Source organism: Eptesicus fuscus, chromosome 17 (genome assembly GCF_027574615.1).
Source record: "Eptesicus fuscus isolate TK198812 chromosome 17, DD_ASM_mEF_20220401, whole genome shotgun sequence".
NCBI lineage: Eukaryota > Metazoa > Chordata > Mammalia > Chiroptera > Vespertilionidae > Eptesicus > Eptesicus fuscus.
In genome coordinates this window covers 45,311,470-45,333,870 of record NC_072489.1, presented here as the reverse complement: position 1 = coordinate 45,333,870, position 22,401 = coordinate 45,311,470, and the positions used below count along the sequence as shown (strand labels likewise).

The 22,401-nt window shown below is 43.7% G+C and overlaps 1 protein-coding gene and 1 non-coding gene across 5 annotated transcripts in view; one reads left to right on the top strand and one right to left on the bottom strand.

Annotated features, from left to right (window-relative positions):
- The window catches only part of STN1 (STN1 subunit of CST complex), a 32,811-nt gene extending 19,621 nt beyond the window's left edge, over nt 1-13,190 (top strand). For 3 of the 4 annotated variants that reach the window (XM_054729129.1, XM_028149388.2, XM_054729128.1), the window contains 3 exons: nt 3,095-3,217; nt 6,373-6,445; nt 12,064-13,190. In XM_054729129.1, coding sequence (XP_054585104.1) covers nt 3,095-3,217; nt 6,373-6,445; nt 12,064-12,221 — 354 coding nt within the window. In that variant the 3' untranslated portion in view covers nt 12,222-13,190. The remainder of the gene's footprint in view (nt 1-3,094; nt 3,218-6,372; nt 6,446-12,063) is intronic. The other variant, XM_054729130.1, reaches the window with a different exon arrangement.
- LOC114232557 (U6 spliceosomal RNA) lies at nt 5,282-5,391 on the bottom strand. The gene has a single exon (XR_003618630.2). It is a non-coding gene; the product is annotated as a U6 spliceosomal RNA (small nuclear RNA).
- Nucleotides 13,191-22,401: the final 9,211 nt, after the last annotated feature.

Genomic DNA, 22,401 nt, shown 5'->3' with positions numbered 1-22,401 from the left:
ATGAGGAGAGGCCTGCTAAGGCTCAGCATGTTCAGCCAGTCAGTTTTTTCCTCTGAGTAGCTTCGGTTTCCTGAATCGGATGAGTCTGCTCTTGCTCTTTAGAAAAAGACAAGAAAGACACAAATCCCAGGCCAGGAAGAGCTACTGGCTAGAAGAGATGATTGGAGTTTCTACTCTGGAGGCTGTGTCTTTATAAGCAGCAGGGAGATATGTCCCGAGGTCAGCTGAGGCAAATGTTTTTGGAAAGGAAGCTTCACATGTTGTTTATATTTACAGAGAGCCTTTTCTGTTGGGTCCGCCTTGTTCACAGCTGAAACTGTGCTTTTGAGCTCGCAGGCCTGGCACCCTGTCTTCCTGCTGCTTGGTCTTACTGAAGTCGGGGAGGAGGAAGCAGGCTTTATGTACGATCTGGGGATAACCTCGAGTCTTTTTTAATGACAGGAATAATTATGTAACAACATTTCTAGTTAGTTTCCAACTTAGTTCTGTCTTGATAAAGATGTAATATTAACTCGGCCCTTAAGAATCCTTATATTAAATTGACTGAAGAAAATGAATCTCCTTAGAAGTATGAAGATTAAGTAGTTATAAAGTTTTGTGGGGGAGCCTATATTAGGTTGTGTTTTCCCCTAAGTAAGAGGACTCGTATATGTAATTAAAAATGGCTTTGTCTGGAGCCCTCCTGAGTAAAAAGATGTGTGGCTGAGGATTGGTAAGGTGTTTATTCTAAGCACATCCAGATAGCTTTTATGCCCGTGGGAGTCGTCAAATATTTCTGGGCCTTGTTCTCCCTTCAGAGAAGGGGTGCTGTCATAACGTGGAATGTTTGTCAACTTTAGGCCCTAATGTTCTAATGACCAGGTTCTGCAGCTTGTTCTGTTAAGGAAAAGCTTAGAGTACAATTTAAGACTCTTAGCTCAGCCGGTGTGGCTCAGTGGTTGAGTGTCGACTTATAAATCAGGAGGTCACAGTTCAGTTCCTGGTCAGGGCACATGCCCAGGTTGCGGGCTCGATTCCCAGTAGGGGGCGTGCAGGAGACAGCCGAACCATGATTCTCTCTCATCATTGATATTTCTATTCCCTCTCCCTTCCTCTTTGAAATAAATAAAAATATATTTTAACAAGAGCTTTAGACTCCCCTCTTCAGCCCAGGAAAGCATAAACATTTGCCAAGATCTATTAGATTAAAACAGTGCCTGTTAGGGAGGCCTCTTCTAGAAAGAGATGGTTTCTCAGAGATGGATTGTCAACACTCAAGGCCATTTGAGAGTTCCTTTCCTCTCCCTGTCACTTTGAGGAAGTGTTGTGGGCATATCTCAAGCACATTCCCTTTTTCAGCATCTTTACCAGTCAGTACCTTTCACTGGAGATAGGACTTGGCCTTCAAACACTTTTTTGGACACTTTGCCATGTTTCTTTCATGCTCTGATCTTTTTAAATCTTTGACAAATTTGTCACATTAAAAATGAATCTATAGCTGTAGCTGGTTTGGCTCAGTGGATAGAGCGTTGGCCTGCAGACTGAAGGGTCCTGGGTTCGATTCTGGTAAAGGGCACATGCCAGGGTTGCGGGCTCGATCCCCAGTAGGAGGTGTGCAGGAGGCAGCCAGTCAATGATTTTCTCTCATCATTGATGTTTCTATCTCTCTCTTCCCCTCCTTCCTCTCTCTGAAATCAATAAAATACACACACACACACACACACACACATACACACACACATATACATTTTTAAAAAATGGATCTGTACCTTGAAGGACAATTGTTGTTCACTGCTTTGTTGTAGGAATGAACTGAAAATCCCTAATGGAATAATCAGAAGGATACACCCTCTATAATATTTCCCTTGACTCCACCAATGTTTTATTAATCAACTTCTGTGTGCCAGGGGGAAGGTGGTCAAGATGAAATACAGCCCTAGCCGGTTTGGCTCAATGGATAGAGTGTCGGCCTGCAGATTGAAGCATCCTGGGTTCGATTCCGGTCAAGGGCACATGCCCGTGTTATGGGCTCAATTCCCAGTAGGGAGGGTGCAGGAGGCAGCCTATCAGTGATTCTCATCATTGATGTTTCTATCTCTCTCTCCCTCTCCCTTTCTCTCTGAAATCAATCAATCAATCAATCAATCAATATATATAAAAGATGAAATACAAAGTCCCCAATTCAAGAACCACACAGTCTAGTTAACCCTAGGACATAGCTGAAAACCTAGCTTCCTTGGGATAAGAAATAGGATGACCTGATTACCTCTCTAGGCAAACCTGTCTCCTAGAGAAGGGAAGAAACATTGAAATTGAGGAGACAGCAAACTGACAGCAGTTGAGTTCCTTCTATATGGTGGGTGGTCTTGCTTCACTCTAGGACCTCTATCCACCTTTAGCCCCCGGAGAGGTCTCTGCAGAGCTATTTGCTGCCATTGTTCTTCATTTAAAATAAAGAGACTGTTTAATACTTTCTACATGCTGGAATCCCCAGCTTATTTCAGTGTGTGTAAAATTCTTTGAAGTCCTTAGGAAGAGATTGTATACAGCCAAGATTTTTTAAAATATATTTTTATTGATTTCAGAAAAGAAGGGAGAGGGAGAGAGAAATAGAAACATCAATGATGAGAATCATCGATTGGCTGCCTCATGTACATGCCCTACGGGGGACTGAGCCCACAACCTCGGGCATGTGCCCTTACCTGGAATTTAACTGTGACCTCCTGGTTCATAGATTGATGCTCAACCACTGAGCCACACCGGCCGGGCTATAGCCAGGGTTTTAATGAAAAAGAAAAAGAAAGAACTAATATGTATACAGTGTTTTAGTTATGAATTAAAAAAATATTGTCCATTTGAGTTTTCCATTTTATATTATTGAATTAACCCAAAAATCATAACTACCAGGTAAGGTGTGAAACAGTTATCAGATATGATCCTGCCAGAACAAACTTCCTTAAATACCATCCTGCTAGGCAGGTGCATACCTGGATCTTTTTGACTCAGCAGATAAAAAGCCTGTTGGGTGAATTCATAAACCAGTTGGTCTAGGGAGTTGCTTTCATGTGCTATAAGATGGAACTTACTTTTTTTTTTCTTTTTCTTCTTCCCACAGGCAGATTTTAAGAATGACACCACATCCAAGGCAATTCATAGTATATTTAAGAATGCTATAAAGCTCCTGCAGGAGAAAGGATTCATTTACCAGAAAGATTGTGGTTTTGATAACCTCTTCTATGTAAGAGACTTGCATCTTAATATTTTTCCTTCTTAGCTTCAACTGCAAATATGTTTATTACTTAAGATACCTATTTACTGTTTTTAAAAATCAATCATTAAAGACTCACATAAAGTAAGGAACTCCAAGGTGCCACATTTAACAGTATATCCTTCTAGACATTTATGCATTTATACATGCACACATATAAATATATGTTCCTGTGGCTTTCTTTGTTTTACAAAAAAAGTGATCATTCTCTAAGCCAGGATTTCTCATCCTCAACACTATTTGGGCCAAATGATTCTTTGTCATGAGGCGGCGGGGGGCTGTCCTTTGCATTGTGGGCTATTTAGCAGCATCCCTGGCCTTCACCCACTAGATGCCAGTAGCAGCCCTCCCCACCCCACCCCTCCGCCAAGTTGTGGCAACCAATAATGTCACCAGACATTGCTAAGTGTCCCCTGGGACAGTTAAGAACCACTGCTCTAAATAATGCTCAGCAACTTTTTTGACACCAAAATAGCACACAGCATCCTTCCATGTTACTACTTATAAATCTACCTCATTCTTTTTGACGTCTGCTTAGTATTCCATGTTATGAAAACTTGCCATAAATGTTTTAACCCCTTCTCTCTGACGGACATTTATGGTGTCTCCAACTTTTGCTCTCACAAATAGTGTTGCTATGGCTATTTTTGCATAACTGCTTTTGTGAACTTATGTAAATATTTCTGTAAGGTTGACTCTTAAAAGAGGAATTGCAGGAGCAAAAGCATATACCTCTAAGCTTTTGGTCAACATAGTCTGATTGGTCACCCAAAAGCTTGCACCAGTTGACGTTCTCACTAGGGGTATAAGTGCTTGCTTGTCTCATACTTTCAGAGTTAAAAGCTCACCTCTCACTGCCTGTCTTTAATATTGGAGGAGCCAGGCTGAAACCGGGCCTCTTCATGACCATTGATATCGGGAGCATAGATGTGGCTTCAGCTACAAGTGATTGTCCTGGAGACAGATCCAAATTCTGAGGCATCCCAAGGGGAATGATTTATAGGCATGATTCCCAAGGGGAAGCTTCCTTAATAGGACATTTTCTTGATAATGATTTAATCTAGTGATTTCTGATTTTAGAGCAATTTTAAAAATTAAAAGATGTCTTAAATACTATTTTACTAGCTTTTGAAAAGGGTATTGCAATCTGTATAAGGGTGACTGCAGTCCACTCCCCCTCGGGATGGGAAGGCCTTTCAGGAGTTGGTTGGTTGCAGAAGCTCATGATGGGCAGCTCACCTTAATAACGCCCCCACCTGCACCTACCCACACGCAGTCACGTTGCCACTGGGAGACTCCAGGGTTGGCCAACTGAGTCTATAGAAAGCAGCTCTTCTGAGGAGCAGCAGGACCGTTGGGCAGCAGTCCATAGCTGAGGTGTGGCAGCGCTAGGGCACTTCCTCCTATGAATCAGTATGAGCTGGAATGGGGTGATGAAGCAATAATTGCTCTCTCTTCCTCAATAGAACCATTCTTCTTCCCTGACTTCACTCCTCCCCTTTCCACTTGACTGCCTGGCCTTGTTGGTTTGTGTTTTCCTGAGGGCCTGGCCTCAGTGAAAGAATTATTATAGTAATGTAGACACTTCTTTTTATATAATGCTTTCCAGCTTTCAGCAGTTCTCACCCAATTTAATCTTTTAAAAATATGTATATTTTATTGATTTTTTTACAGAGAGGAAGGAAGAGGGATAGAGAGTTAGAAACATTGATGAGAGAGAAACATCGATCAGCTGCCTCCTGCACACCCTCTACTGGGGATGTGCCCGCAACCAAGGTACATGCCCTTGACCAGAATCGAACCTGTGACCCTTCAGTCCGCAGTCCGACGCTCCATCCACTGAGTCAAACCGGTTAGGGCCAATTTAATCTTTACAATAACTTTGTGAAAAGGCAGGCAATATCAGTGTCCCCATTCTTAAATCAGGTCACTGTGTCAGTCCCATCAAACAAGCACTCCCGATATACAGGGTGGGGCAAAAGTAGGATTAAGTTGTGAGTACGCAAAACAGAGTTTATTCTTTTTTTTTTTTTTTTTTTTATGGAACACTTCACGAAATTTCGTGTCATCCTTGCGCAGGGGCCATGCTAATCTTCTCTGTATCGTTCGAATTTTTTTAGTATATGTGCTGCCGAAGCGAGCACCAGAGTTTATTCTTGTACGTATAAAAAATACGAACAACTGTAGACCTACTTCTGCCCCACCCTGAATGTATTTGTTTGCATGCTTTTGTTTTGTTCTTCCTCTTTTCCTTCCTTCCTCTTTTTCCCCTTCTATTTTTTTTGTTGTTGTTGTTGTTGTTGTTGTTGTTAGATTTACTACTGAACATGAAGGGAGACCCATTTGTCTGGTTTCCTCTCATCTGAGCTGGTTGAGAAAGGAACTAGGTTAGATTTAAAATATAAGGTGTGGAACACTGAATATTGTATGCTAGCCTTTACTCATGCTTTTAAAAAAGAATAAACTATATAAATATGCTCATAAGTGCATATAGCATCTCTAGAAGGATATGCAGGAATCTAGTAACAACTACTGGTTTTGGAAAGGGGAACACAGAGCTTAGGTCTCAGTGCTGGGAGGAAGCCTGACCTTTGAAGACAAAAAGGGTCTCAAGGGATAGGCTAGATTTGTTCTCTTGCTAGCTTCTCCTTACAGTTTTATTTCCTTTGTTTTTCCTTGTGGTTGGGAGGAGGAATAAAACGAATGAAACTCAAGGCAGGTGTCAGAGACCAGAGGAAAGAGTCCTGGGGTTGGGATCAAAGACTTTGGTCCCTTGTGCCCCCTCAGAAATATAATAAATAGGAGAAATTCAATGAATGCATTATGAATGTTTAAGAGGAAAGTTGCTCGTTAAGAGAATTCCAGTTTCTCTTTACATCATGGCCTCATGTCATGAGCCACCCCCTGTGGACTGTACCTCTAGGTCAGCTACAGAGCAACAAGCTGCTGAGCGACTGAACTGATTTGACAATAGGCCAAGTATTGAAAACCATGTTGTTGGTGTAGGGATGATGATTGTTATGAAATCTTTAGAAACTATCTTAAATACTAATTTGGGAGTCTGGATGACACAACCTCTGTGTTACTTAACAACACTTTCTCTCTGAACTTTTTTTCCTATTTAGGTAACCAAAGAAGACAAAGAACTGCACAGAAAGATCCATCGTATCATTCAAGAAGACTGCCAGAAACCAAACCGTAAGTGGTGTGTGTAACACACAGGTGTCCGGATGCGTTGGAAGGGAATGTTTCCTCCCAGACAAGGGCTGGAGAGTCAGGAGACTGGAAGTATGACTGATCAAGATACCTGCCCTCTCAGAGCCTCAGGTCCCTCCTCTCTAAAGTGAGTTAAGTTAGGCTCGCACAGTCGTCCTGACCTTGGCTACACATAAAATTCAACCTTGGAACTTTTTTGAGCATATGAGTACTCAGATCCCACTCTTGGGGTTTCTGATTCACAAGGGGGTGGAGTGGACATGACAGGTGAGCTCCTCAGGGGATCCTGCTACAGTGAGGCAAGCCACTGGGCTAGGACTTTTTTTGCTGTTGTTGTTTAATTTATTTTAGAGCAAGAGAGTAAGGAGGAAGGGAGAAAGAGAAAGAGATAAACATCAGTTTGTTGTTCCACTTTTTTGTGCTTTCATTGATTGATTGTTGTATGTGCCCTGACTGGGGTTTGAACCCGAAACCTTGGTGTATTGGGACAATGCTCTAACCAACTGAGGTACCCGGCCAGGGCCTGGGCTAGGATGTTTTGATGTCCTTCTGGCTCTCATGTTCTCTGTGGTTTATGTTATTTCTTGTTTACTCTTGCCCCTTGCCTTTGAACCCAAACCTTAAATTTTCTTCTCTTCTGACATCAAGCCCTTCAGTGTTGGGAGGAATGGTTCTAGACATTACAGTTTATGAACAGTGTAATTCAGTCACCCTGAAACCTAATAATTTGCAAAAGAAATGGTTTAGAAAATAGTTGGTTTTAGTGGAGCTAGGTCAGCCCCTAGTGGTTAGAAACTCAAACTGTAGGTAGTCTGACAACAGACATTGCAATTTTCATACTAGGTAGTAAGAGAAGAAAGCATTAGTCCTATCTTTAAGTCCTGTGTAAGCTGATCCATCTTAAAGGTGACTTTTCAAAGTCTGTCTTTTACAGACAACTGTTGGAATATGTCAAATGACAAATGTTGGAATATGTCAACAAATGACACTAGAAGGAAAGTGAAAAGGTTTGTTAATGATCGTAGGTCTCCTCATCCTGCTTTCCTTCTCTCCAGAGAAGTCCACCTCCAGTCCTTTCAGCCCACACATGCCTGGCGCCTGGACCTGTTCCAGACTGAGTCACTGGGTAGAGCTGGACCAGGTCTCTAGCCCTGGTGTTTGATATGCAGCCCTATTTAGCTTTTAAGAACCGATGAGGTCAGAGCCCAGAGTGGCATGATGACAGATCTTAAAATAAACTTAAAGCAACCAATTATTTGAATGTAGTGTTTGTGGATTTCATTCAATGCATTCAGAGCAATAAGAACACATATCCTTTAGTTGGTGTGGGGGAGACCCATCTATCCACAATTTAAGGAGCTTTTAAGAGCAGTGAAATGTGGGATTTCTCAACCAAGAAGGCACAAGAGGCTGCTTCCCATGTAACATCCTTCACTCATCCTAGTCCCAGGCCACCTGGCCAGATTCTCAATTTTGATCTGCATTAGGAACAGAATGGATTGAAATAATCCTAGGGCCTGATAAAGCAAATGAAATAAATTCACACTATATCTCTTAGGAGAACCAAATAGCCTCTGTGACCTAAGGGTCTGTAAAGTGGCAGGTTTTATATCCGCTTCTAATCCACAGGCTTTGGTGAGTGTGTGTGTCAGGTGGACAGTCTCTGTCACTCATTCTATAAGTAGGAGCCTCTAAAAGCCATAAACCTATTCCCCAGAACTAGTAAATTCCCAGGAACTGAATTCTGGAGCTTGAATAACTGAGAATGCCAACAAAAATACCTTGTAGGGACTGTCTGAATGTCTACTGTGGCCACTCCTTTTCACAGGAAATATCTATGACATTAAAAACTTTATTCTGAATAATGTATGCACACGATAAAAAGTCAAACAGTGCAAAAATACACACAGAAAAGTCAGGCTTCCTCCCAGCACTGAGACTTAAGCTCTGTGTTCCCCTTTGCAAAGGCAGTGGTTGTTACTAAGTTCCTGAATATCCTTCTAGAGATGTTCTATGCACTTTAAAACATATTTATATAGTTTATTCTTTTTCAAAAGCACAAGTAAAGGTTACCATACAATATTCAGTGTTTCACACCTTATATTTTAAATATAACATTGGCTTCTAGAGGTCATTCAGCAATAGTACATATAGAAGTGTCTCAGTCTTTTTTTTTTTTTAAATAAATATATTTGATTTATTTTTTACAGAGAGGAAGGGAGAGGGATAGAGAGCTAGAAATATCGATGCGAGAGAAACATCGATCAGCTGCCTCCTGCACACCTCCTACTAGGGATGTGCCTGCAACCAAGGTACATGCCCTTGACCGGAATCGAACCTGGGACCCTTCAGTCCGTAGGCCGACGCTCTATCCACTGAGCCAAACCGGTTAGGGCGAAGTGTCTCAGTCTTTTTAATAGCTGTACATCATTCCATTATATGTATAAATAGATATTTGACCATTTATTTAACCACTAGAGGCCTGGTGCATGAATTTGTGCACAGGTAGGGTCCCTAGGCCTGGCCGGTGATTAGGGCCAATCGGGGCCTTCCTGCTGCCAGCCGGGCCTTCCTTCATTCTGCACCACCCCCTGGTGGTCAGCACACATCATAGCGAATGATCAAACTCCCTGTCTCACAGTCAAACTCCCAAGGGGACACTTTACATATTAGCCTTTTATATAGAGAGATTCCTCTGGACCTTTTGTTTGTTTCTAACCTTTCATACAAAATATAACATTGAGTTTTTCTTTGTCAGGATGATTGGGGGAGAACTTAAAATCTTTAGTCAGTATGAGTATTTCAGCAAATGTTAAACCTACAATAATAAAAGGACTGTAAATACGAGGCTTGTTTTAGGTCCCTAAAGCACTGATACTGGATTTATCTAAAGATGGGCAGCATAGCATGGTTGTAAAGAGCTGGGCTCTGCCAAAACCGGTTTGGCTCAGTGGATAGAGCGTCGGCCTGAGGACTGAAAGGTCCCAGGTTCGATTCCGGTCAGGGGCATGTGCCTTGGTTGTGGGCACATCCCCAGTGGGGGGTGTGCAGGAGGCAGCTGATCGATGTTTCTCTCTCATTGATGTTTCTAGCTCTCTGTCCCTCTCTCTTCCTCTCTGTGAAAAATCAATAAAATATATAAAAAAAAAAAAAAAAAAAAAGAGCTGGGCTCTGAGACCACCTTTCCTGGGTTTGAATCCCACCTTGCCACTTTGCAGCTGTGTGACCTTGGATAAGTCTGTACCTCAGTTTCTTTATATGTAAAATGGGGATACTGTTGCCTACATGATAGTTATGAGGATTAAATGCATTGGCATTTTATAAAACTATTTTGAAGATGGCAGAGTAGGAAGCACCAGGAATCTGTCTCTTAGGCAATTATTGCATCTGTCTGGTAATTAAAAATCTGCCAACAAAGGAAAGCCCTGGACCTGATGGCTTCACTGGTGGATTATATCATACTTTTAAAGTAGAACTAACACCAGTCCTTCTCTCTGTGTAACTGAAAGGCCACTTTGTGAACAGCCTTACCAGAGCTCTTCAACAGCAGAATGGCCTGTCTGAAGAAATAGTTTAAGGCTTTGGGAAGAGTTGAAGCTTCTTTAGAGCAGGGACTAGATTATGAGCATCTTCTTGGGTTATGAATACAATAGAATCATAGTTATTCCCCATGTAAGAAGCCCCTACCATGGGTCTCCTTTCATCCACACAACCACCGGTGAAGTAGGTGATTTTATTGCCATCTTACAGATGAAAAAACTGACTAAGATGTGAACCACTTTGTCCCAATTATAGAGCCTGGACTTGAATTTGGGTCTGTTGGACTCCAATGTCAGTTCTCCATCTGCACTGTTTTATCTGCTGCTTTTTTTCTGACACCACATACATAGTAGGTGTTCAGGAATTCTTTATCAAATGAATGTTGAAGAAACAGGCTGCAAATATGGAGACAAGTGGAGGTGGCAAGTTTTCTAACAAATGAGTTGACAGAGCCACTAGAGGTCAGAATTTAGCCAGTCTTTGTTAGCCTAGGCCGGTGAAAGTCTCTGACCCTTTGAGCTGGAAAGGACCTCACAGGTTCCCCTACTTCCTCCTCAGTCTCCCTCTCCATAGGTGAGAAAACTGAAACTTGAAGGTACTATGACTTGCCCAAAGTCCCCAGCTGTACCGACTCCCAAACCATGCTCTGCCCAACACCACAATACCTCTTCAGATGCCTTGCTGGAACCTAAAACATTTTTTTCATCTGAAACATTCAGTGATTGTATTGAGCATGAGAGGCCAAACCTGACCTTGCCATGGGGCTTTACGTGAAAACTGGGGAGGGTTTGGTTAATTCGGTTTGACTTTAACTCAGGCATTATAAATGCATTTTACATCATGACCCAATAAAGTACATAATTATAGTGCACTAGATAGATAGGTAGATATAAATTATATTTATTTAGAAATTGTTTTACAAAATAAGATTTATCCTACCTACAATGCAGTACATTCTGTAATTTTCTACTTTAGTTTGTTGTACAAAAAAGAATGGTAATCACAACCCACTAAATTGATTTCATGATTGTGCCACGCCAGCACTGCCAAGGGTGAACCTGAAGAGGGGCAGTGAAGGATTGAAGAAAAAACAGACAAGAGAATACAGCTGGGGCTTGGTGGATCTCCCATGCCTAGATGAGGACACAAAAGACCCAGCCTGCAAGCGGATGCTTTATTTTATAGTCTGATTAAAACAAGGGTAGATTAACATGAATACAAATGTTCTTGTTTTGGCAACACTTGCTGCACCTCCCACAGCCCATTAGCTACTTATAAAGGAATTAGGAAGGGCTATAAGGTCAGGCTTACTTATTCTAGGAGAGCTCTGCCCGCCAGGCTGGGACTTGTTTGTGGCCCTGCCACAGGTCAGCCCGAGGCTTGACCCTAGAGCCGCTCCCTACACCTGATCCTCTAATGGTCAGAACTAAAAGTTCAGGTTGCTAACCCTGAATTTTATCACTGTACACCAAATGGTCTTGGGTTTGGGTAGAGTGTAAGAGGTTACTAGAGCACAACTGCCTCAGACAAACCTTCTTGGAAGCCTGTGCAGGGAGGAATGAAATAGACCAAAACTAGGGGTCCCTTCTTCACCGCGGTAGTCCTGTCAATCAGGACTCATGAGAAAGCATGGAGGCTGCTGTAAACTGACTCTGCTGTCAGTCTCAAGTGGGGTCTCACTGGGAAGCTGGGGGTTCAGCACAGAATACCTGCACTTATACATGTAATGACATTGGAGAAAAAAATATTATCAAGCACTAAAAATCCATTAGGTTATGGATATAAAATTATTGATTGGGAATCCTTGAAAGTTGAAGGCCTGAGCCCTGAGCAGTGGGTCCATAGATGAGCCTGAGAACAGAGTTTTTTGTTTTGTTTTTGCTGATAATCTAAACCAATGCATCTCTGACTTTAACATGCATAAGAGTCATCTGGAGATCTTATAAAGACGCAGGTTCTGATTCAGGAGGCATGGAGAAGGGCTTTGGTTTAGAGGGAAGGGAGAGGGAAGAGGTTCTGACAGGTGTGTCCAAGCTTAGCCAACTGCCTTTTTCCTGCAGACATGGAGAAGGGCTGCCACTTCCGGCACATCTTGGCTTGTGCTCGCCTGAGCCTGAATCCGGGCCTGAGTGAGCCTGTGCTACAGCAGGTACTGGAGCTCCTGGAGGACCAGAGTGACATCGTCAGCACCACGGAGCACTACTACATAGCCTTCTGAGGACAGGCCGCAGGCAGCCTCCGCGGAGCCAGGCTGAGGAGAAAGACCAAGTGGCGTGCACTCACAGGCTCTGATTTTAAACATCAGACAGAGGCTTATGGATCAGGAGGCAATTATCTTAAAATCAACTGAAATAAGGTCATTGGAGGAATGGAATTTGGCATAAATTCTGTAGGCTGCCTTTTACCTGCTGTTTTCTTGGGATAAAATTACTTTTATCTCGGCCACGACACACAAGAAAGCCCTCTCTGTTGACCTGCTGACTGGACTGGGCATCCTTCGTGAAGCAGAAAGGGAGAAGACAGTGTTGGTGGCTGAATCGGTGTGTGTGGAGGGGCTCTATCAGGGTAAAGGGGTGTCACGTGGTAAAGCCCAGGGGATGCGGGAACTGAAGAGCATGCAGCCAGATCGCACAGATCTAAAGCTTTTTAAAAGTTCAGACTATCAGGACATTCTTGTGGGTCTGCTTTAATGGTTAAGAACCCAGCGCCAGGAAGTGGCTCTCCCTGGATGTGAGTTGCTGAACTATGATTTCCAAGGGTTAAGCACCAGCAGTGGGTCATGAGTCCAGAATGAATGCTTTTACAGACCCTCTCAGAGATGGCAGTTAATGGATCCAAGGCATGGCTCTGTGTCCCTTTTCCTTCTAAGTTGAAAGGTGTCTCAGTGCATTTGCCTGCATTGAGGACATAGGGGACTAAATACATTGTCCCTTAATGCCCTGAACTTCCTGGAGGCTTTCACGCAATTATCTGGCTGCAGTTGATGTTGTTTTCAAGATTATCATTGAAGTGCAGGACGTTCTGACACCATCCAGACAAAAACTCAGTATGTGCCCAGACAGGTGATGGAGTTACGCTTCTGCTCAGGATGACAAGGTAAAAGGGAAAAATCTGCAGCATGTAGTAGGCTTGTTCTAACAGCATGATGACAAAGCCAGCCAGCAAAAATAAAGTGTGGAGAAAGATAGGGAGTTAATTACAGTCATTTCACAAAAGGCACAACCGCCTCTGTCTGCTGCGTTTGCTCTTGACATAATGAGCTCCTAGCGGCTCTGCCCGAGAGCCTGTCGGCCTGTAGAGTTGCTCTGCTCTGTGTGCAGAGGGAGTGCTTTTCCATTCAGGAGTGGCTGCAGCTCCTTAGCCAGGCGGAGGGCTGGTACTGACAGATCACTTTCTGTTATGGACTTTTCTGACTTGACCCAAACCTCTGCCCTGTTTCTAACAGTGATTACTCAGATGGCTGCCCTGTGTCCTCGCTGTCCTGTAGAATGGGGTCTACCTGGAATGACATCCCAGTGGTTCTTCCTTGAGGCCAATGGCTCTTCCATATTGAATATATCTCAGATTATTGGAACTGCCAGGAAGGAGTCTTGAATGAGACCATATACACTTTGCATATAGCAGCCCCACTTCTAGGGGATGATCACATGGGTGTGAAAGGATGAATGCACAAGATATTCATTGCTATATAATTTAGAATTCTATAACTGGAAAGAGTATAGGGAAAGAATAATTATGGTACATGTACACAATGAAATACTATGCAGCCATTAAAATACCACAGACAGATATTTTTGCCACAGAGCACACTTCCCAATAGACTTAGTATAATACTACTGATCTAAAGCTACCTGTGTGTGTATGTATATCTGTATAGAGTGCTTCGTGTATGTACATCTATATAAATGTAGCACATGCACACACTTATATACAGTTGACCACTCCCCACTCCTAGAAGTACTTTCTGCACTTGGCTTTCAAGACACCACACTGTGTGTGCTCTTTCTCAGTCTCCTTTGCTCGGGGTTCAGTCCCAGACCACTTTTCTCTCTAGCTTTCTCCCTTGGAGAGCTCAACCAGCCTCGTGGCTCCAACCATCTGTATGCTGAGAAATTCTACAATTTGTCTCCAGTTTGGACCTCTTCTGAACTCAAAACCCCTGCATTCAGCTTCCTGCTGACATCTGCCCGTAAGTGTCTAGCAGACAACACAAACTTAACTAACATGCCCAATGCCAGGCCCCCAGGCACCCTGACCCCACACACGCTCCTGACGTTTTCCCTAATTCAGGAAAAGGCAACGTCATTCTCCAGGTTGCTCAGGCCAAGCCCATTGACTTCTTGCTTTCTCTCCCATCCCGTCCACCCACAAATTATTTTGGCTCTACCTTCAAAATATTTCTAGAATCAAACACTTCTCCCTCCTCCACTGCCACCACCTGGAGGATTGTTGCCTCCTCACTGTTCCCCCTGCCTCCGCCCTTACCCCTCTTTAGTTCATTCTCAGCAGAGCAGCCAGTGATTCTGTGAAAGCTGAAGTCAGACTCAGTCACCTGCTCCAGCTCTTCCAGGACCTTGCATTCCCATTCCAGAAAGGAGCCTAAGGCATCCCAGTGTCAACAAGCTTCTGCTCTGCAGCCGCCTCTGCCCCTCCCCGCTCCCCCCGCCCTCCCACCCCCCCATTCCGCTCAGCATCAGCATCAGCATCTTAGCCTTGCAGTTCCTCACACACGCCAGGCACATTCCTGCTGTAGGGCCTTTGTGATTGCTATTTCCTCACACAGATAACCTCGTGCTGGGCTTCCCCTCCCCTCCTTTGGCTCTTTTCCTTGAGTGTCACCTTCTCAGTGAGGCTTGCTCTGATCTCCCTTTTGCTACTTGCAAACAACGCCTTCTCCTTCCTCCCCAGAATTTCTCAGCACTTAATTTTCTCCCCAGTACTTGTCACCCTGTAACACACCCCATATGTTTCTTACTTGCCCTGTTTTGTTATCTGTTTCCCCAACAGAAGGATTATTCCATGAGGGCAAAACTCTCTGTTTTGTTCCTGCTGTATCCTCTGCATCTAGAACAGTGCCTGGCACATCTTTCAAGCAATATCACCTTTCTGTGTATGTGTGTGGCTGCCCTCCACCAGCTAATATCTTCCGGTCTTTCCTATGGGGCTTTCTCCAAGGTCTTGGAAGGCTATTTAGGCCAGAAGTGCTCAGAAGTGACACCCACTGGGAGCAGCCTCAGCCAGTGGGACCTGAGCTTTAAATACTCCAGCTCCCTTGCCCTTCAAATGATCCGTGTCTGAGGCACGTGTTCTACACCACTTCCCAGAGTTTCTCTATGAGATTAAGCTCCATCCACCACACGACCAGCTAACGATAGCCACCCTTAATTGGCTGCCTTCCCCTCCGTTACTTCCCCACTCCCCATAAATGGCTGCCACATCTCTCAAATGAATTGCTTCCTTTCCAGTCTTTGTCTCAGGGTCAGCACAAATTAACACCATGCTCACCAATATATTTGAGAAAAGCTCTATGAATAATTCTACACATCAAACAGATTAATAGAAATGTTCGCCAAAGTGGTACACTTGTTGCCTCAGAAAAGTGAAATGTAAGATGCTACATGTCTATACTTGGATATGTTTAAAATTAGCAAGAGTCCCAAAAAGAATAAAGCTGTTTCTTACTCCCCACCACACACTCACATTACCTGAATCATGAGTGAAGTAAGAATAAAATGGGCCTTATATCCCACAGCAACTTAATAACTCTGCTTAGATGCGGACGCTCATGGAAAATTCTCTGGGGCTAACTACAGTTGGGTCACTGCTCTTGTACCCAAGAGTCACTAAAAGGTTCCCTTGAGGAGGAGGGAAGCTGAGCAAGCATTCCAGCTCTCAGTGTGCACATGTTTCGGGAAGTGTGAACACTGATAGAGTTTATGTAAGCAACAAGACAAATAACGCTGCTGTCTGGTCCAGGATTCGTTTGAAGATCCACAATTATCCCCATGTGGTAAGCTACCAGTACTCCTCATCCCTATAAGACACTTCTTTCTAATTATTCCCCCTCTGATAGTGTGCCAGGACACTGGCTGAGAGAAAGCCAAGTGGAAAGAGTCTATTCAGTGATGAGGAACCCAAGACTTGGTGCCAAGGATCGAAACCAAGCAAAGTTGTAATTTTCTGTTGGTGAACACAACCATACTTTCTTATTAGTGTGGTTTCTTCTCTACAAGTGGCCTCTACAGCAGCTGCCCCAAAGAAGCATCTTGTTTCCATATTAAATTTCTGTGAAGCATACAGGCAAACTCAAAGGCCATGATGAGGCTTTCTGGAGAAGCCAGCAGCAGCTAGGAGAGAAGCAGGCCATTCTGAAGGAATGGTGCTTGTGGGTGAAGAACCTTGTAACAGTTTTTATTTGCATGATGGTCTACTGGTGGAGGCTCTAAATGTGAGCCCAAACTCCCACATACATGAGTTTTTATATAATCCAAAATTTATATTTTAAATGCAGTATGTGTGTGTGTGTGTGTGTGTGTGTGTGTGTGTGTGTGTATAATTTTATTTTTATTGACTTCCAGAGAGGAAGAGGGAGAGAGATAGAAACAGCAATGATGAGAGAGAATCATCGATTGGCTGCCTCCTGCATGCTCCATACTAGGGATGGAGCCTGCAACCCAGGTATGTGCTCTAACCGGGGATCGAACTGAGACTTCCTGGTTCATAGGTCAACGCTCAACCACTGAGCCACGCAGGCTGGGCTTTATTAAACTTTCATTAGGTAAACCCAAACAGGTAAGTCACAGCACAGTCCAAGTTTCTATATTCACAAGAATTCTAAGTCAAATTCCACATTCCAAGTTCTCCCTGTATGTGAACTTAAAATGATAGGCTTTTCTTTTGGAACAGGAAGAGAGAAATTTTGAAGACCACATAATAGCCCTAGTTATTTTTAGATAGAGACAGTAAAGTTAATAAAATCATTCATTCAGACTGATTTGGTGAAAGGTTTGTGTAAATTAGCAGAAATTCTGGGCTTGAAATAGTGCCATTTTATTTCTTTAGGCCTACCAAGTGTTCTGTATTACACCCGAATTACTATGAGGAAACAGGTTTGCTGCTCTTAGGGAACCTCTTTAATGAATAAGAAATATCTTAATTATGTGTCATTATTCAGTGTCATTTAAATATTATGTATCATTTAATATTAACAGGTGATTTATAAGTACTTGAACCTTAAGAAATTGGAAAACATATGTCTATGCAAAAAATTGTGCATGAATGTTCACAGCAGTATTATTCCTAATCACCAAAAAGTGGATAACCCAAATGTCCGTCAGTTGATGAATGGATAAAAACAAATGTGGTATATCTACACAATGGAACATTATTCAGCCATAAAAAGGAATGAACTGATATATATGCCTTAAAAAAAGTATGCTAAATAAAAGGAGCCAGATACAAGAGGCCACATATTATATGGTTCCATTTATATGAAATATTTGGAATAGGCAAATCCATAGAGACAAAAAATAGATTAGTGGGTGCCATGGCATGGGGGAAGGAGGGAAGTGGGTAGAATAGGGGTCATTCTGTGGATGACGGAAATGTTGTGGAATTAGATCGTGGATGATGTTTGTACAACTCTCTAAGTACACTCAAGACCACTGAAGTGTGGGATAGGCTGGGATTCCTCACATGGAGGCTGGATTCCAAGGACATCCCAAGAGAGCACAACCCAGACAGAGCTGTATGGCCATTTCGTGCCTGGCCCCACAAGCCACAGGCTGTCACTTCCATGGCTTTTTCATTGTGGAGGCTGTCAGAGTTCCACCCAAGTTCCAGAGGAAGAGAATAAACCACCTCCTAATGGGGAGTAACAGGGTTCTAGAACAGTGGTTCTCAACCTTTCTAATGCCGCGACCCTTTAATACAGTTTCTCATGTTGTGACCCCTACCCATAAAATTATTTTCGTTGCTACTTCATAACTGTAATTTTTCTACTGTTATGAATCGTAATGTAAATATCTGTGTTTTCCGATGGTCTTAGGCAACCCTGCTAGCAGTTCAGAACCGCTGCTGTAGAGCCTAAGACCATTGGAAAACACAGATATTTACATTACGATTCATTAACAGTAGCAAAATTACAGTTATGAAGTAGCAACGAAAATAATTTTATGGTTGGGGGTCACCACAACATGAGGAACTGTTTGCCCACAAGCTCACCCATGCTTTGTATTACCAAGAGTTCTTGGGGTTTTTTTGTTGTGTTTTTATTTTGTTTTTAAGCTGTGGCACATTTATTTTATTTATTTTTTTGTCAATTCTTACCCAAGGATATTTTTCCCTTGATTTTTAGAGAGAGTGGAAGGAAGGGAGAGAAATAGAGAGAGGGAAACATCAATGTGAGAGAGACACATTGATTGGTTGCCGCACACATGCACGGGCCCTTCAGTCTGAGGGATGATGCTCTATTCACTGAGTCAAACCGGCTAGGGCTACCAAGAGTTTTAATCACTATCCATCTGATAGGTAAGAATGGTTTCTGGCCCTCACCGGTTTGGCTCAGTGGATAGAGCGTCGGCCTGCGGACTGAAGGGTCCCAGGTTCGATTCCAGTCATGGGCATGTACCTTGGTTTCGGGCACATCTCCAGTGGGGGATGTGCAGGAGGCAGCTGATTGATGTTTCTCTCTCATTGATGTTTCTAACTCACTATCCCTCTCCCTTCCTCTCTGTAAAAAATCAATAAAATATATATTTTAAAAAAAAGAATGGTTTCTGGGTTTAGTTTGCGTTTATAATTCTTTAGGTATAAATGGTTGAGCATTAGTTCATTGTGGGCAACCTTTATACAGACACGCTTCTCACCTGGGTGTTAGCCATTGCTGGCGGCAGAGGCTGAGGGCACCCAGGGTCATATGTTCCAGCAGTGGTATCAGCTACAGAATCAGCCCAGAGGCCAGCCGCTGAGGTCTTAGGTTAATACACAGCTGGAATAAACACCCTGAAGAACTTGAACCTGAAGGTTCCCAATTTGCTACTTTAAGTGGTTACATGCCTGACCAAATACTATCTATAACAATACATGAAGGCAACAATCTTTTAAAAACCAATCACCATATTGTCAACTCAGACTTCTCATAAGCTAGATGCCATTCAGTGCTAGTTCAGTCACTCTGTCCCCAGTCAGATTAATGTGGAAAACTAAGTTGCTTGTAAGAAAGTGCTGAGTAAGTGGAGAAGATAGTTTTAGTAACAGAAATGGTCTTAATTCTGTCCCCACTTTAATCAACATAGCCTAATTATAATACGGCTATGCTTGCATTCTCATCCTTGGCTGGGTTTGGTACCGTTAATTGGGGCACTGGGCAACACCCCTTTTGGTAATCTTCTAGAAATTGCTTCCTCTGGGAGAAGGTGTTTTTTTAATTGTTGTTTTACTTTGTTTTCTGAAGATAAGCAGTGAATGGAGGAAATAAAGCAGGAGTGAGGATATTTTTTAGCTATTTTAGAGCTACCATGTACTTCAAAAAAAATTTTTTTTTTTATTGATTGATGTTAGAGAGAGAGAAACATTGATTTGTTGTTCCACTTATGCAGTCATTGGTTGATACTTGTATGTGCCCTAACCCGGGATCAAACCCACAACCTTTGAGTATCAGGACAATGCTCTAACCAACTGAGCTACCTGGCCAGGGCCAAGTTACCATGTATTTTAGAGCAAAGCAACAGTGATGTCTGTCTCATAAGCTGTGGTGTGTGTGCGTGGCACAATTAAATTGTGAAAAGTCCTAAATTGTGTGATGTACTGATTGGTGAACAATTACTCAATTAGAAATTAGGTGGCAGGACAGTATATATCGAGCTATTAGCATGAAGTTTGTTTTTCCCGTATTTTATTTCTTGTTTTCGAGCAGGAAGTCAGCCTTGCCTCAGGAAGGTTTGGCTTGGGGGCCAAGTGCATGTGTTGTTTGTGCTGCCAAGCTGGCTTATACTTTCTAGACGCCTGGAGCCTGGGAGGGAATGGAGCTTAGTGGACTCCAGATATTACAGATGGGGTTGGCAGGACTTCTGTGGAGTGGCTTAGAGCCTTTGTCTAGGGTTCCCAGCTTCAGGGCAGATTCCCAAGCCCTACCCACTACTACCAATATTATTGTCCCACCAGCACAGAAGATAAGGTCTCCAAGCCCAAGGTAACTTAAAATAAAGAGAAAAAAATGAATATGACAAGTCTCTCCCACCTGAGTTTTGGAAGTAAGATTCCTATCACACTACAATTAGAATAAATTCAAGGTGAATCTTAAAACAAGGGCCCGTTGCATTCCAGAATAGTCTCTTGAGTGGGAGAGAAAGGGACAACGTCAGGGCACTGTTCCAGGGAAATTGCTTATGCCCCTCCCAGGGGAGCATGCTGCCTAGGAAAACCAACCGCGTCTGCAGAAACTATCGGAAATCACTACCTCAAAGGGTGAGGGAGAGGATATGTGATAAGAGTTTGTGTTTCCTCGTGGGGACCACCTTATCATGAACCGAATAGTTCATCCTGTCTCACAACCCTCGTGCATGCGGACCAGCCAGAGGCAACCTGTGAACACAGGCAAGTGAGGGAATAGAATCTAATTTAGGAGAGGGCCCGAACCACCTGAGCAATGAGCCTTCTTCCAACATGAAGAAGCTTGAAAAGGCCTTACTCAGCCAACAGCGGGCCCAGCCCAGCGCCTGGGGAAGAGTCAGCAAGCTGCCTGTCCTGTGGTTTCTGTTCCGTCCAGGCTTGCCTTGACCTGGTGGAGGGCAAGAAGTGGGAACCCTGCTTCTGGGAATGGCAGCTGGCTTGGGAATGCTGGTGTCAGCACTCTGCCTGGGGCTGGGCTGTCAGCACGAGCAGACACCCTGTTAGGGCGAGCTGGGAACAGGGAGCGATCTGCTATTTCTGCCCATGTGTTGTAGACCCAGGTAACCAGGAAAGATGGGCGGTGGGCAGGTTCTGAACCTATAGACAGGAGACAGATGTCAGACATGAATGAAATAGAACTGAGTTCTGATTATGGTTCCACAGGGCTGGAGACCTGACCGAACTTCACTGTCCCCAAGTGTTTCCTGGGAGGTAGCTCCCAGCACAGTCCACCTGGAAGTCTGTGTCAGGAGTAGACACAGAGTGGTGCTTAATAGCTGTGTCAGTGGAAGAGCAGTGCACTTACAGAGTGCCAACTGCGTGCAAAGCCTCATGCCAGGTATAGAGGGGCATGCTGAGACAGCACCAGCCCTGTCTTCAGGGAACTTCCCAGTCATAACCCAGGGATGCAAATGTGTCTTGTTTGACTTTTAGAGTTTTAAAACTTTATGCTAAGATTAAAAAAAAAAAATTGGCTACCATTAGTATAAGAAAAAGGTGCCGGTGTATGTGTGTGTGAAAGTATGTCTGTGTCTGAAAGGCTCCAGAAGAGACTGCTAACAGGGGTGGCCTCTTCAGATTGGGAGTTGGGGCCAGAAATGGGTGGGAGACTTATTGCAATGTTTTATAATTTTTAAAATGTGTCCATTGTAAAAACTCTAAAAATAAACAAAAAAGGATGTGGGAATTCACATAAAACTCCAGATTTCTGGCTTTTCTTGACAACTCGGAATTCTGGCAGTATGGGAACATGTCGTCTGGAAACATCTTGGGGGGAGGGGCGGCATGAATGGATGTTAAGCTGAGAGCTGGCATCAGCTTTACCTTTTGGAAAGACTGTCTGGGCGGCAGAGTGGAGGAGCTGGCCTGAGGGCCAGGTCAGGGCAGGCAGTCTGCTGCAGGAATCCAGGTTAGGGCCCACAGGGCGGCAGTGGCAGGGAGACAGATGTCAGACACGAAGGAAATAGAACTGAGAGGTGGGTAATCAAGGTAAACGGAAAAGCCAGGGGGATGCCCAGGTTCTGCCAGGCAGACCCAGGAAAGTGCCCCAGGAGTTTTAGGCTAATGGAGGGGAAGGGGCGCTCAGAGCTGTGTGGGCCTTCTGACCCCGAGACAGCAGAAATGCTCTGAGTGCATCTCCTGACGTGCAAGGAGAGGCCCACCGAGGCACGGCCCTCTGGGGGCAGTTAGCTCCTCTCCCCTATCCCAGGCACCACTAGTGTCTCGGTGATTTACCAGAGAACGTGGGGGAACTGGGAGAACTGGAATTGGATGCAGAAAATTAATGCTTGTGCACCAACTGAAAAGTAGTTGAAATCCTATTCCTTTAGGGAATGGATTTTCTTGGACCTGTGTGTATCCTTTACAGCTTTATTAGTCACCACTAAAGCCCCTTTTGGGTTGCCAAGCTGCCAGCAGGGTGCTGTTCCTGAGAGGATTACCTCGAGCACCAGCCCCAAACACCAACCCTGCGTGTCAACAAGCCAGGCTGCCCTGGCAACACCATG